General features: G+C 59.3%; 3 protein-coding genes across 6 annotated transcripts in view; 1 reads left to right on the top strand and 2 right to left on the bottom strand.

The window, feature by feature from the left end:
• Nucleotide 1: 1 nt before the first annotated feature.
• C10HXorf65 (chromosome 10 CXorf65 homolog) lies at nucleotides 2-1595 on the bottom strand. Of its 2 annotated transcripts, none has more exons than XM_072042846.1 (6): nucleotides 1467-1595; nucleotides 1292-1378; nucleotides 1071-1205; nucleotides 925-997; nucleotides 715-836; nucleotides 2-296 (listed from the first exon to the last, which is right to left on the bottom strand). In XM_072042846.1, the coding sequence occupies exons 1-6, from the start codon at nucleotides 1489-1491 to the stop codon at nucleotides 16-18; spliced, it is 723 nt and encodes a 240-aa protein (XP_071898947.1). In that variant the 5' UTR covers nucleotides 1492-1595; the 3' UTR covers nucleotides 2-15. The 2 variants fall into 2 exon arrangements, with proteins under 2 accessions (XP_071898947.1, XP_027320950.3); XM_027465149.3 differs by having other exon boundaries at nucleotides 58-296; nucleotides 929-997.
• Nucleotides 1596-1621: 26 nt separating this feature from the next.
• IL2RG (interleukin 2 receptor subunit gamma) lies at nucleotides 1622-4916 on the bottom strand. Of its 2 annotated transcripts, XM_027464860.3 has the most exons (8): nucleotides 4739-4916; nucleotides 3578-3668; nucleotides 3217-3401; nucleotides 2985-3127; nucleotides 2736-2898; nucleotides 2539-2647; nucleotides 2378-2462; nucleotides 1622-2295 (listed from the first exon to the last, which is right to left on the bottom strand). In XM_027464860.3, exons 1-8 carry the CDS (start codon nucleotides 4821-4823, stop codon nucleotides 2095-2097), a joined length of 1062 nt encoding a protein of 353 aa, XP_027320661.2. In that variant the 5' UTR covers nucleotides 4824-4916; the 3' UTR covers nucleotides 1622-2094.
• A 922-nt stretch (nucleotides 4917-5838) lies between these two features.
• The window catches only part of MED12 (mediator complex subunit 12), a 36993-nt gene continuing 31234 nt past the window's right edge, over nucleotides 5839-11597 (top strand). The window contains exons 1-6 of one of the 2 annotated variants that reach the window (XM_027465050.3): nucleotides 5839-6063; nucleotides 6512-6616; nucleotides 7400-7591; nucleotides 9354-9513; nucleotides 10696-10871; nucleotides 11173-11283. In XM_027465050.3, coding sequence (XP_027320851.1) covers nucleotides 5965-6063; nucleotides 6512-6616; nucleotides 7400-7591; nucleotides 9354-9513; nucleotides 10696-10871; nucleotides 11173-11283 — 843 coding nt within the window. In that variant the 5' untranslated portion in view covers nucleotides 5839-5964. The remainder of the gene's footprint in view (nucleotides 6064-6511; nucleotides 6617-7399; nucleotides 7592-9353; nucleotides 9514-10695; nucleotides 10872-11172; nucleotides 11284-11597) is intronic. The other variant, XM_027465049.3, reaches the window with a different exon arrangement.

Genomic DNA, 11597 nt, shown 5'->3' with positions numbered 1-11597 from the left:
TGGCCGGGTGGAAAGTTACCGGGGCTGGCCACGCCCACTCCCAGAAAGGGGGCGTGGCTTGAGGGAGCCCCGCCCATAAAAGGAAAAGGGGGCGTGGCTTGTGCTGCCCCGCCGGCGGGGGGCGCCACGTGGCGCGGTCCCGGTCCCGGTGTCCCGGTGCCGGCGGCCCCGCGGCTTTATTGGGCTCAGCGCTGCCTCGGCCGCTGCTGCCGCCCCCCCGGGGGCTGCGGGGTCCTGCGGGGAGCCCCCTCCTGCTCCTCGCTGGGTCGCGCCGCGCCTCGTGCCGCTGCCTTGCCCTGCAGGGAGGGACGGGGGTGACACGGGGACGGGGGTGGCATGGGGATGGGGACAGGGACGGGGATGGGGACGGGGGTACCAGGACAGGGACAGGGGTACCGGGACAAGGATGTGGCCACGCAATGGTGCTGGGGACATGGGGATGGGGTGGATATGGGGTGGCATGGGGACACGCAGGGGGACAATGGGGCAGTGGGACAGGGAGGAGGGGTGGCACGGTGTGGGGACAGCGGGCGTGGGGACAGCGGGTGTGGGCACTGGGCAGCTCCCACCACCCGGCACCCAGGAGATGCCGGGAGCTGGAGAGGTGAGGAAGGCCCCTGGACGTGGTGGCGGTGTCCCCGTCCCCAGGGTGGAGGTGGCCCTGTGGGAGGTGGCAGTGCCAGCGCCACCCGGTCCCGCAGGGCCACCCCTTACCGCTCCCTGGCTGTAGGTGCCAGCGGGCAGTGCCTCGGTGGCCGGCGCCCTCCTGCCCTCCGCAGCCTTCAGCGAGCGCTGGAGCCTCCTGTGCGTGTGCTGCCCGTGGTGCCGCAGTCCCTCTGCACCGGGGACAGGGCTGGGGGCTCATGGTGGCCCCCAGGGGGGAATAACCCCAAAGTGTGCACCCCGCAGGTCCCCATTCCTCACCCACCGATCAGCGCCACGCTGGGGTCCTTCAGCAGGGGCGTGAAGGTCCGCGATGCCAGCTCCTGCGCGGTGCCTGCGGGCACTGCCGTCACACCCACTGCAGTGCCCTGCGGGGACCACAGGGACAGGGGGGGCTCTGCGCCTACCGGGGGTGCCCAACTCCACCCTGCACACGTAGTAGGTGCCGGGCGCTGGCAGGAACTCGCTGGCCCTCTCCCGTAGGGTCTTGACCTGGAAGAGCAGCTTGGGGGTGCCCAGCTTGTCGCACACATCGATGACGTCTGGAAAAGCCGGGGTGCACGTCCCAGTGGTGCCAGCCCGCATGGGGAGCCCCTGTGGGGTCCCGCCCGCTGCCCCCTGAGCTCACCGGTGGCGGGGACCCCCACCTTGCTCCTCAGGTGGGAGAGCAGCAGCAGGACGGGGCAGTCGGTGTTGACCAGGAAGCTCTGGTTGTCTGTGGGGACAGTGGCGGTGGCCAAGGGGACGTCCTGGAGACCCGCAGTGTCCCCCTGCCATGTCCTCGGGGCCGGGAGGGGACTCACCACCATGGTTGATGCAGATGAACATGCTGCTGCGGGATGGAACCGTGGGGCTGCTCCCTGCCCCGTGGCGTTTGTGAGGTCGGAACGGGGGTGCTGGGGTGCTGGTGAACCCAAATTCCCCGCCCCAAGACCCCAGGAATGAGCCCGACCCAAAACAAAGTGCAGCAGAGCTTTATTGCAGCTGGAAACCCGCGGTGCAAGCAAGCAAGAGGCCAGGCTGTGCTCGCCCGGTGCCCGATGACAGCGGGGTGGCCCGGTGGCTTGTCCCCTTGGGGTCCCTCAGTGCAGCACCCGTCCCTCGGTGCTCCTTCGGCTGCATGTCCCCACCAGCCAGCCCTGCTGCACCACCACGGGGGCTGGGAGCACAGCCTGGCTGTCCCCGCTGGGCGTCACCGGGTGCCACCGGGGCTGCCCCACACAGGGACACATCCCCGGTGTGCTCATGGGCACCACGGAGCAAGGGATCCCCCAAAAGGGATCCCCCCCGGGGCTGTGCCCGGCTGGACACCCAGCGCTGAGGACGGGACGGGTGCTGGCACACCGTGGCAGGGAGCGGGACTGGGGGCATTTGGCAGGGGCAGGGAGGGAGCAGGGGGCAGGATGGGTTTGGGCAGCGCTGCTGGCAGCGTCACACCCCCACGTAGTTGTTCTGGTAGGGGCTGTGCTCACGGGGCCCAGCCGGGGCCCCGGGCCCCCCCGGCGGGCGGTTGCTGCCATCCCACTGGGGCTCGTGGCTCTCCTTGGAGGGCAGCTCGCTCACGTGGCAGATGCTCTCGCTGTAGTTGGGCTTGAAGCTCTCCAGCATGTCTTTGGGGACTCCAGCCCATTCCTCAGGGGGCAGAGCAGGGTGAGTGGGGTCAGGAGGTGCCACCCAGCTCAGCCCGGCCCCACCACGGGATGGGGCGACTTACCTGAAAGTTCCCGTTGTGGGTGATGAAGAGCTCGTCGAAGTTCTTGCTGGGGTTGGGGATCCGGGGCATGAGGATGACCCAAACCCTGCGCGGGACACAAGTGTCGGAGGGGCAGGCGCTGCCCCACACCCACCCCCCGCGCCCCCCGGCCGGCCACTCACCTCTCCATGCGCACCAGCAGGACGACGAGGACCAGCAGCAGCAGGCAGGAGGCGATGGGGACGAGAACCGTGTGGATCCAGAACCTCTGCAGCTGCTCCTCCGCGAGACCTGTGAGGAGCCCTGGTGGTGGGGACCCAGCCGGCGCACAGCCACCGCGGGGCAGGGGAAGGAGCCGGCGCCGTGGGCACGTCCCTACCCTTGCTGGTGGTGTTTCTGCCCCAGACCACAGGGACGCTCCACTCGCTCCAGAGCTGGGTGCTGCCGCAGTAGCTGTTGATCTTGCTGCGCACGTAGAAGGTGTAGTACTTCTCGTAGTCCACGCTGGGGAAGGAGAAGATGTCTCCCTTCACCCCGTGCTCCTGGGGAGAGAAAAGGGAGAGGCGGTGAGTGCCAGCGCTGTGGGGACGGGCAGGGGATTGGTGCCCTCCTCCCCAGTGCCTCTTACGATCCAGCTGGTGTCCTTGTTGCTCTTGTACTTGACGGCGTGCTCCAGGCACTGCGCCTTGGGGTACGGGGAGCTCCAGGTCAGCTGCAGCTGGTTGCTGCTCATGTTGCGGATGGTCAGGTTGACGGGAGCCCCCGGTTTCACTGCGCAGCACAGACAGAGCCCGGTGAGCGCCGTCCCCGCGCCCCGGTGGCCCTGGGGAGCCCTGGGGACCCCCTGCCCCGCTCCGTACCGAGGTCCTGCAGCTCCATGCGCTTGCTGCGGATCTCCAGGGTCTGGCCGTTGACACTGGCGTTGAGGAGGACGTGGAAAGGCTGGAACTGGATGATCTCGCTCTTGTTGAAGTGGCAGCCGACGCTGACCCCCTGGTCCCACAGGTAGTGCTTGCACTCCAGCATGGGCAACCTGGTCTCGTACCTGTGCGCAGAGGGTTACGGGGGCTCCCCGGGACCCCAACCCTTCCTGGAGCCCTCTCCAGGTGCATCCCACCCCAGCGAGCCCACAGACGAAGCCTCCAGCCCCGGGCTCGGCACAGAGGTGCCAGTGGGGGCTGGAAACCCTGCGGGGGGCTGGCGTGGGGCGGGGGCACCTACCAGTAGTAGAGGGAGTAGTTGGCGGTGAGCGTCTCCCTGCTGCCCCACTTGCAGGTCATGTACTCCTCGTTGAACAGGACGCACTCCACCCCTGCAGGGACAGAAACCACCGGTCACTTTCCGCTTTCGCGTTGCCCACGGCCCATGCCAGCCCCACGTCTTCCTCTGGAGAAGTGCGAGCTCAGCGCCTCTCCCTCCCGCATCCGTGCTCGGCTCTTCCTGCCCTGATCGAACCGCGGCACCGCGCGCCTGGCGGCACCGCTGGCTTCTGCGGGGCTCTGCCAGGGTCTGCACCCCAAACTGGTTAAAAAAACAAAACAAAACAAAACAAAGTCTGGTTCAAGGCACAAAACCCGCCCGGCGCAGCCCGGTGCCCCGCTCGGTGCCGGCTGTGGTTGCCTGTGCAGGATGCTGCGCCAGCGGGCCCGCTGTGAGCATGTTTTTCCAGAGGAAACGTGGGTTTGCCATTTTGTAACCCCAGATAAATCATGAAGCCGAGCAACCGTGTGCCGAACTCTGGTTGCTTCGGCGTGTGGAAATGGAGGGCCGGCGGCAAGGCCCGGAGATAGCAGAGGGGCGGCGTTGATTTGGAAACCAGATATTTGGCCACTGGGCAGCCCGCAGCTGGGCTTTCCGAACGCAGCAGCAGCTGCAGGGGCACCGATGCGAGCGAGGAGCCGGCCACCCCCGGGCCCTACATACGTGTGGCACTGCCATGGGGATGGAAATGGAGGCGACCGCACAGGACAGGCACGGGGTGCCCACGGCCCAGCCCTCCCGCAGCCCCCCGGCACCCGCAGGGCCTCGTTTGGCATCTCCTGGGGGCTCGGAGCTGGGCCTTGGCTGGGAGCCGTGGGGCTGCCCCAATGGCCAGGCTCCCTCTGCCCTCAGTGCTGGGAGCCCCGTGGCTACCCGAGATGTGGGGCTGGAGGCTGTGGGGTGGGAGAGCGTGGGGCTGGCACCCACAGGGCCAGCAGTGCTCCAGCTCCCAGCTGGGACCCCAGACAGCCAGGGGGATGTCCCGGCACAGCCCGGCTCTCCCCACAGCCCCATTGCTGGCGGCCCCAAGGCACGGCACATGGCCCCGCATCCTCCCCTTGGCCGCCATCACTGGGGCGTGCTGTCCCTGACCCCACCACCCACCAGGCTCCCCCCCATTACCTGTGGGGCCATGGGCAGTGGCGAGGTGGGGGCCCAGCCCGATGAACAGCAGGACGGGCGCGAAGAAAGCCATGGGCACCGCCATGGCGTGGCTGGCGTGCGACGGCCCCGCGCAGCCCACCTTGCTCCGCCGATGGCTTCCGCACCCGCCGCCGCTTCCTGCCACACGGCGCCGCCCGCCGCCGAGGGCCCACCCTATATGACGCCCCGACGGGGCCCCACCGCTCTTCCTGCCTGGCCCCCGCAGCTCTGGGGCCCTGCTGGGACCCCACAGCTCGGCCCCTTGGGATCAGGGCTGCTGTGGGGGTCCTGAACTGTGGGCAGGCCCGTGGGCACATATGGGGTGGTGGTCATATGGGGGCTGTGGTGGGGAGGGGGCTGTGGTGGGGGGCGGTCATGGGGCTGGGCAGTGGGCAGGTAACGGGGGGTGGGCTGGGAGTGGTGGGACGGGGTAAAGATGGGGTAAGGATGGCATGGGGGTCCCGTGGGGTCCCCTGGGGGTGCTGTGGGGTCCTGTGGGGGTGCTGTGGGATAACTGGAGGTTCCATGGGGGTCCCCTGGGGTTCCATGGGGTGCCATGGGGGTGCAGTGGGGGTCCCCTTAGGGGTCCTGGGGGGTCCTGCAGAGTCCCATGGGGTTCCTGGGGGTGCCATGGGGGTGTCCTGGGGTGTTCTGGGGTATCCTGGGGTGTCTTGGGGGTCCTGTGGGGTGCCCTGGGGGTGCTGTGGGGGTCCCTCGGGGGTTCTGTGGGGGTCCCGTGGGGTCTCCTGGGGGTCCTGTGGGATCCCTGGGGGTGCCCTGGGGGTCCCACGGGATCCCTGGGGGTCCCATAGGATCCCTGGGGGTCCTGTGGGGGTCCCACGGGATCCCTGGGGGTGTCCCGGGGGTGCCGTCGGGGCGGGCACGTGGCGGGGCGCCGAGGAGCGGCCCCGGGGTGCGGCTTGGGAGGGGGGGGCGCAACCACGTGACCCCGCCGCGTCCGCCAGGGGGCGCCGCTCGCCCCTCGGCCGCCCTTCGGCACTTTCCGCCTCCGCCCGGCGCAGGCTCGGGCCCTCCCCTTCGGGCTTCTCCGTCCGCTTTCGGCTGCGCTTCGGGGAACTCCGGCGCCGCTCGGGTCCGTCCGGAAGCGTTCGGGCCTTGCCGGGCCGTCGGCGCAGGCGCAGTGGCGGGCGGCCCCCGGCGGTCCTTGTTGTGGCCCGGCCGCCGCTGCCCGCCGGCAGCCCGGGATGGCGGCCTTCGGAGTGCTCAGCTACGAGCACCGCCCGCTCAAGCGGCCGCGCCTCGGCCCGCCCGACGTCTACCCGCAGGACCCCAAGCAGAAGGAGGTGCTGAGGGGGGCGGCTGATGGGGTGTAGGGGGCAGCCCCTCAGGGCCAGGCCCCGTTGGGGGGGGACCCGGCCCTGACCGGGGGGGGGGGGAGGGAGGGGGGAGGCCGGGACAGGCCTCGGCCCACGGGGACCCCTCAGGGACCCCCAAGGAACCCCCAAGAACCCCCCTAGGAATCCCTCAGGGACCCCCCGGGACCCCTCAGGGACTCCCAAGGGCCCTCCATGGACCTCCAAGGGACCCCTAGAGACCCCCTAGTAACCCCCTAGGAACCCTTCAGGGACCCCCAAAGACCTTTCATGGATCTCCAAGGGACCCCCTAGGAACCCTTCAGGGACCCCCAAGAATCCCCCATGGACCTCTAAGGGACCCATAGGGACCCCTCAGGGACACCCAAGGGACCCCCCGGGACCCCTCAGGGCACACTGACCGCCTCCCCCCCCTCAGGATGAGCTGACCGCCCTGAACGTCAAGCAAGGCTTCAACAACCAGCCTGCCGTCTCTGGGGATGAACACGGCAGCGCCAAAAACGTCAATTTCAACCCCGCCAAGGTGAGAGCCTGCTGGAGCAGCCCCCCTGGCAGGTCACGGGGCTGGGCTGGGCTGTTCCTGGTGGCCGTGGGTCTGCTGGTGGCCTCCTTGTATTCGCGATGGTGCTGCGGGAGCTGCCCCTGCACGGTCAGAGTTTGGTGTTGGGCAGCAGCTGCGGTTCCCAGCTCTGAGAGCAGATCCTTGTCTGGCCTGGTACAGCCAAGTGGCTTTATCTCTGGTTGGTAGATCTGTCCTGATATTCTGCAGTTAAAGCAGGAGGCCACGGTACTGGTAGCGAGAAACTTGTTCAGAATAGGCCTGGTTAGATCATTGTGATGGTGGAAGAGATGTAAGGTTTGTTGAAACATCTGGCAATTTAAACGCAGGGGTTGCAAAACAGGCTTCGGCTTCATTTTTCTGATATTAAGGCGTTAACTGCTTGGGCTCCCTTCTGAAGGGACTGGCAGTGACCTGGGGTGGAAGGCAATTGATAAGCACGGTGGTTTTGTTTTCTTTGGCTCACCTCTGTCCCAGAAGCCCTCGGTCTGGTTTGACTTAAGTGTTTATAAGAAGTTGTGTCCAGCTCAGCTGGAGTCTTTGCTCAGTTATTGTATTGTCATCTAGAAGCATTCCTCTTTGCGAGGATAGTAACGGAAATTATTGGCATTTTTGTGTGTGTGTGTTTCAGAAGTTCATAACCGGTGGGACTTCTGGCAGGAAGGATAGATGGGATTTTAAGCGAACAGAGCAGAGTTTTCAGCCATGAAATGTAATTTGTCCTTTTTCTTTCTTTCCTTCCTCCAGATCAGTTCAAATTTTAGTAGTATTATTGCAGAAAAGCTGCGGTGCAATACCCTGCCGGACACGGGAAGACGGAAACCCCAGGTGAATCAGAAGGATAACTTCTGGCTGGTGACAGCGCGTTCGCAGAGTGCCATAAACAACTGGTTCACCGATCTGGCTGGGACTAAGCCTCTCACTCACCTGGCCAAGAAGGTATGTGGCAGGGGAGGCTGCCCGGCAGGGCAGAGCATTTTATCTGTGCTTCCTTCTGAAGTGTTTGCTTAATAGAAGGTTTTACTGCTTGGAGGAGTTTCTTCCATCTACATCTCTTGAAGTTTCCAGCTCGAAGAGCATATCCAGGATGTGCATTGCACTACTTGTGGTCTCCTTGCTCAATCCTTTGGTCCCTTGTCTTTTATTTGGAGGCTGGGTTCAGCTCTGTTTCCTGCCTCGTGTGGCGTGGCTGATTTCTGCTGAGGTTCTGATGTTTCTCAGAAGAGCTGCTGCTGTTGCCTTTGGCCTGTTGTTTAGATGAGGACCTTTCCTATTGTGGGGGTTTCCAACTTCTCCAAAGTTGCAGTGGGAATTACTGGAAGTGATCAGCTGAGTTACTTCCCAGACTGCAGTTGCAGTGACACGTGTTTCTGGTTTTAAGCCGAGACCAGTGCGCGTGTTAGCCTGGCTGAGACCAAACTGTAAAGCATTTCTGTGCTGTGGGGGATAGGGCTAGGGATTACCCTGGCAGCACTGAATGCTTTAGGGTATGTGAGAAGGAAGAAGGGTCCTACTCTGCCATTTCCTAGGGCCCAATAACAAGGGGAGCTAACGGCCCATCGTGCTGGGCCAATAAAGATGGAACCTAGGGCTCTACTGTGCAGTGTGGAAAAATATAACTTCCAGTTGCGAAATAGAAGCAGAGCACGGAGTTTAGAAGCTGGAATTTGCCTGGCCCTTGGAATTCTGAGTCAGCCGTGGGAAAATAAAATCATTGTTTTTCCCCACAATCTGTCTCCAGTCTCTTAATGAATTTAGTCTGTATATCTTCCTTTGCACATCAGCTGTCAGGTTCTTGAGATCACTGTGAAAATTTGAGCCTTTCAAGGCCTCTCCCAGTTTTCTGCAATCTGCTCCATCAGTTTTAATGGACTTACATGTGAAAACAGCTGCAGTTGGTAGCCGAGCAGTCCGTGACAGTGAAGCATCAGAGAATAATTGGGCAGAATGTAAGAAACACAGCGAGTAAGTGATTCAACAGTCAGTAGGTTAGGGAACTTGATACCTACAAAATGTACCTGTTCCCTTTGAATTTCTCGTAGCTCTGTAAACCCACAAATACTTGTGCTCTCCATAGAATCCCGTGCAAGTGAGCCCCGCAGCTGTGTGTTTTGCTGTGTTGTGTTACCACTTCCTGCTTCATAAATCTGCAGGCTGATGATTTCACTGGTATCCTCCCATGCTTTCTCTTGAATTTTTGAGTCTTGGATTAATGAATTCCTTCCTACTGTGGTATTCAATTCCCTGTTTCTCGCAGTCTTCTGTTGGCCGCTTGTGATATTATTACAAGACTTTTGTAACCATTCTGTTTTGTTTACAACGTGAAGATTCCTGTCTTCAGTCTGTCCTCATGCTCGTTCCTGACTCAGTCCTTCGCCTGCACCTTTTGTAGTTGTTTACATCCTCTCTGGAGGATATCCTCAGAGCTGTTTGCAGGATTCGGGGTGTGGATTTACAGCGATGTAATCGTGCTTTCTGTCTTCTTTCGATTTGTTTTGTTTCTGTTTATACTGAAATGCAGCTCTGATGCTGTTGCTTTCTGACCAGAGACAAATTCTTGCAGTAGGTTTCTCGAGACAGAGCAGCACGGGACCTTTTTTCCCTACACAGGTGGTCGTAGTGCCTGCGGCGTGCAGGATTGCTTCGGAATAGTTCCTGTCCAAGTCCGTGGTTGCGATTCCCCCTCTCCGTTCTGTTGCAGGTACCCATCTTCAGCAAGAAGGAAGAGGTCTTTGGTTATTTGGCAAAATACACTGTTCCAGTGATGAGAGCGGCGTGGCTCATCAAAATGACTTGTGCCTATTATGCAGCCATCACGGAAACCAAGGTGAAGAAGCGGCATGTCATTGATCCCTTCATCGGTAAGCATTTGTGTGGAGCTCTGCTTTTGTCCATCCCAGGTGTTTCCTGCACAGCCTGCTCTTGAGCAGTGAGAGGTAGCCTGGAAATCAACATAAACTTGTTTCCTGCTGATAAATCCTGGTGCTTTGATGTGCATAACTGTCTAAAATAACACTTGTGAGAGTCCTCTGTTGAAAAATAAGTCTTGGCACCCAGAAATCCTTCCTCAGCACCTACTTCTTTTTCAAAACTCCCCGTTAAGTTTTACTGTGCTCCTCTGCAGCATTACCTGTTTTTTTCCTTACCCTACAAAGACTGCAAATGTTATTGCTTAGCTATGAGTGATTAGCTTCTTCCTGAGTAAGTATCTTTCCCAGAGAATTTCCATATATTATTCTGTGTTTCCAGTTTCATTAAGCCTTCCTGGATCCCACATCTAACATCCTTTGTGTTCTGGCCTGCTCCAGATTACTGCAGTCTAGAGGAACTCCAATGTCTGTTTGCTGGTTCTTGTGGCTGTCACTACAGGACCTGACCACACTCCCTTGAAAAGCAGTATTAGCAGCTGGTATCCATGGATACTTTTCTTTCTTGTTTACCTTTGGTTTAAAAATTGCAGAATTTTCTTAATTTTTTTTGAGGTTGGTCAGGTTGCTGGATATATTGATTCTAATTTCTTTCCTGTTCCTTTGGATATTTGTCCTACTGCTGACCCAAGTTGCTGTATGTTTTTGCCTTGAGTTTTGTCATTTGCGTTGTCCCAGGGGAGTGTAGTTGTATTGTTATTTTGTGTACTGAGTTTGTCTTTCATGCAGTTAGATTTTAGTAAAAAAAAAAAAAAAAAAAATTATATATATATATAACGTTTAGAAATTGGTGATCATGGCTTTGCACCAGTGTCTGAAATAAATTAAAGACAAATTCAGAGCTGAAGTGTTTGCAGTGTTTCTGCTGTCTGGAAAGTGATTGAGGATGTTCAGTCAGGCTGGCCTAACCTTGCATTTCTGTGGTTCCCCCGGCCTCACTGCCACCCCCAGCCAAAAACAAAACTAATAGTGTGATATTTACTTTTTTCTCTGTCTTTTTCTACTTTTCAAATGACAGGAACTTTTCTGGTTTTCCACACATAGGCTAGCCTAAGTGTTGGTTCTTTTCCTTTTGTTCACCACCGTGCTCGTTGTTAACGTGTTCCTTTCCTTCAGAATGGACGCAGATCATCACCAAGTACCTGTCAGAGCAGCTGCAGAAGATTGCGGAGTTCTACAGGCAGCTCCCAGGGCAAGGCTGTGGTTCGCCATCTGGGCCGATGCCTCAGGAGGTGGAACAAGCTTTGAAGCAGTGGGACTACAACGAGAAACTAGCCATGTTCATGTTCCAGGTGAGGGACTGTGGAAGGGACTGCTGGGTGGCTGTGGAGCAGAGGAGGGCTAGAGGATGTGTACCCAAAGTGATTTATTTTTGGAGAATATTCTCTTTATGAATAGACCTTCAGGTCTGGATGCAGTTCTAGTTCTTCCAAGGCAGGATGAGCGTAGTAGTAGGACAGAGTAGTACAGGATTGTGGGAACTCCTAGAGTTATTTCCATGATCAGAAAGGAAGCAGCTGCTGCTGTTTTGTTTTACCTTAGTGAGCCTTGACTCAACTCTCGTCCATTTGCTCTGCCTTTATCTGTGTGCAGGATGGCATGCTGGACCGGCATGAATTCCTGACATGGGTCCTTGAGTGCTTCGAGAAGATACGGTCAGGAGAAGATGAATTTCTCAAAATGCTCCTACCCTTGCTGCTACGGGTAAGAAATACCTGCTGTTTTAGGACAGCTCTGTTTTGTCTGTTGTCAGTCCCCTCCAGACTGCCTAAGGCATGATGAGCTGTTTCGCACTGTGAATGCTGGAGAATGTCCTCCTGCTAGAGCATTATTCTTAGCTGATGCAAGGAAACCTTTCTGAGTTCTGCTTTTGTCTGTCTCTCTCCTTTATCCTGTTGCCCTTCATTAGACCTGGCTATCCCTGTCCATCTCATAATTGCGATAGTGGGACTCCCGGTACTCATTGTGCACCCCTGCTTGGAAACCGCTTTTCTTTCTTTCTCTCTTTTTGTCACAAT

This window comes from Anas platyrhynchos, chromosome 10 (assembly GCF_047663525.1).
Source record: "Anas platyrhynchos isolate ZD024472 breed Pekin duck chromosome 10, IASCAAS_PekinDuck_T2T, whole genome shotgun sequence".
NCBI lineage: Eukaryota > Metazoa > Chordata > Aves > Anseriformes > Anatidae > Anas > Anas platyrhynchos.
This window is presented reverse-complemented; position numbering and strand designations above follow the sequence as displayed.

Bases quoted from the DNA above. Each gene is read 5' to 3' on its own strand.
- C10HXorf65 (XM_072042846.1), bottom strand. From the start codon at position 1,491: ATGTTCATCTGCATCAACCATGGTG. The intron at 1,206-1,291 runs GTGAGCTCAGGG...CGGCTTTTCCAG, and splicing joins GGTGGGGGTCCCCGCCACCG to ACGTCATCGATGTGTGCGAC. The intron at 837-924 runs GTGAGGAATGGG...TCCCCGGTGCAG, and splicing joins AGCGTGGCGCTGATCGGTGG to AGGGACTGCGGCACCACGGG.
- IL2RG (XM_027464860.3), bottom strand. From the start codon at position 4,823: ATGGCGGTGCCCATGGCTTTCTTCGCGCCCGTCCTGCTGTTCATCGGG. The intron at 3,402-3,577 runs GTAGGTGCCCCC...CTCTGCGCACAG, and splicing joins AACTACTCCCTCTACTACTG to GTACGAGACCAGGTTGCCCA. The intron at 2,296-2,377 runs GTAAGTCGCCCC...CTGCCCCCTGAG, and splicing joins CCCACAACGGGAACTTTCAG to GAATGGGCTGGAGTCCCCAA.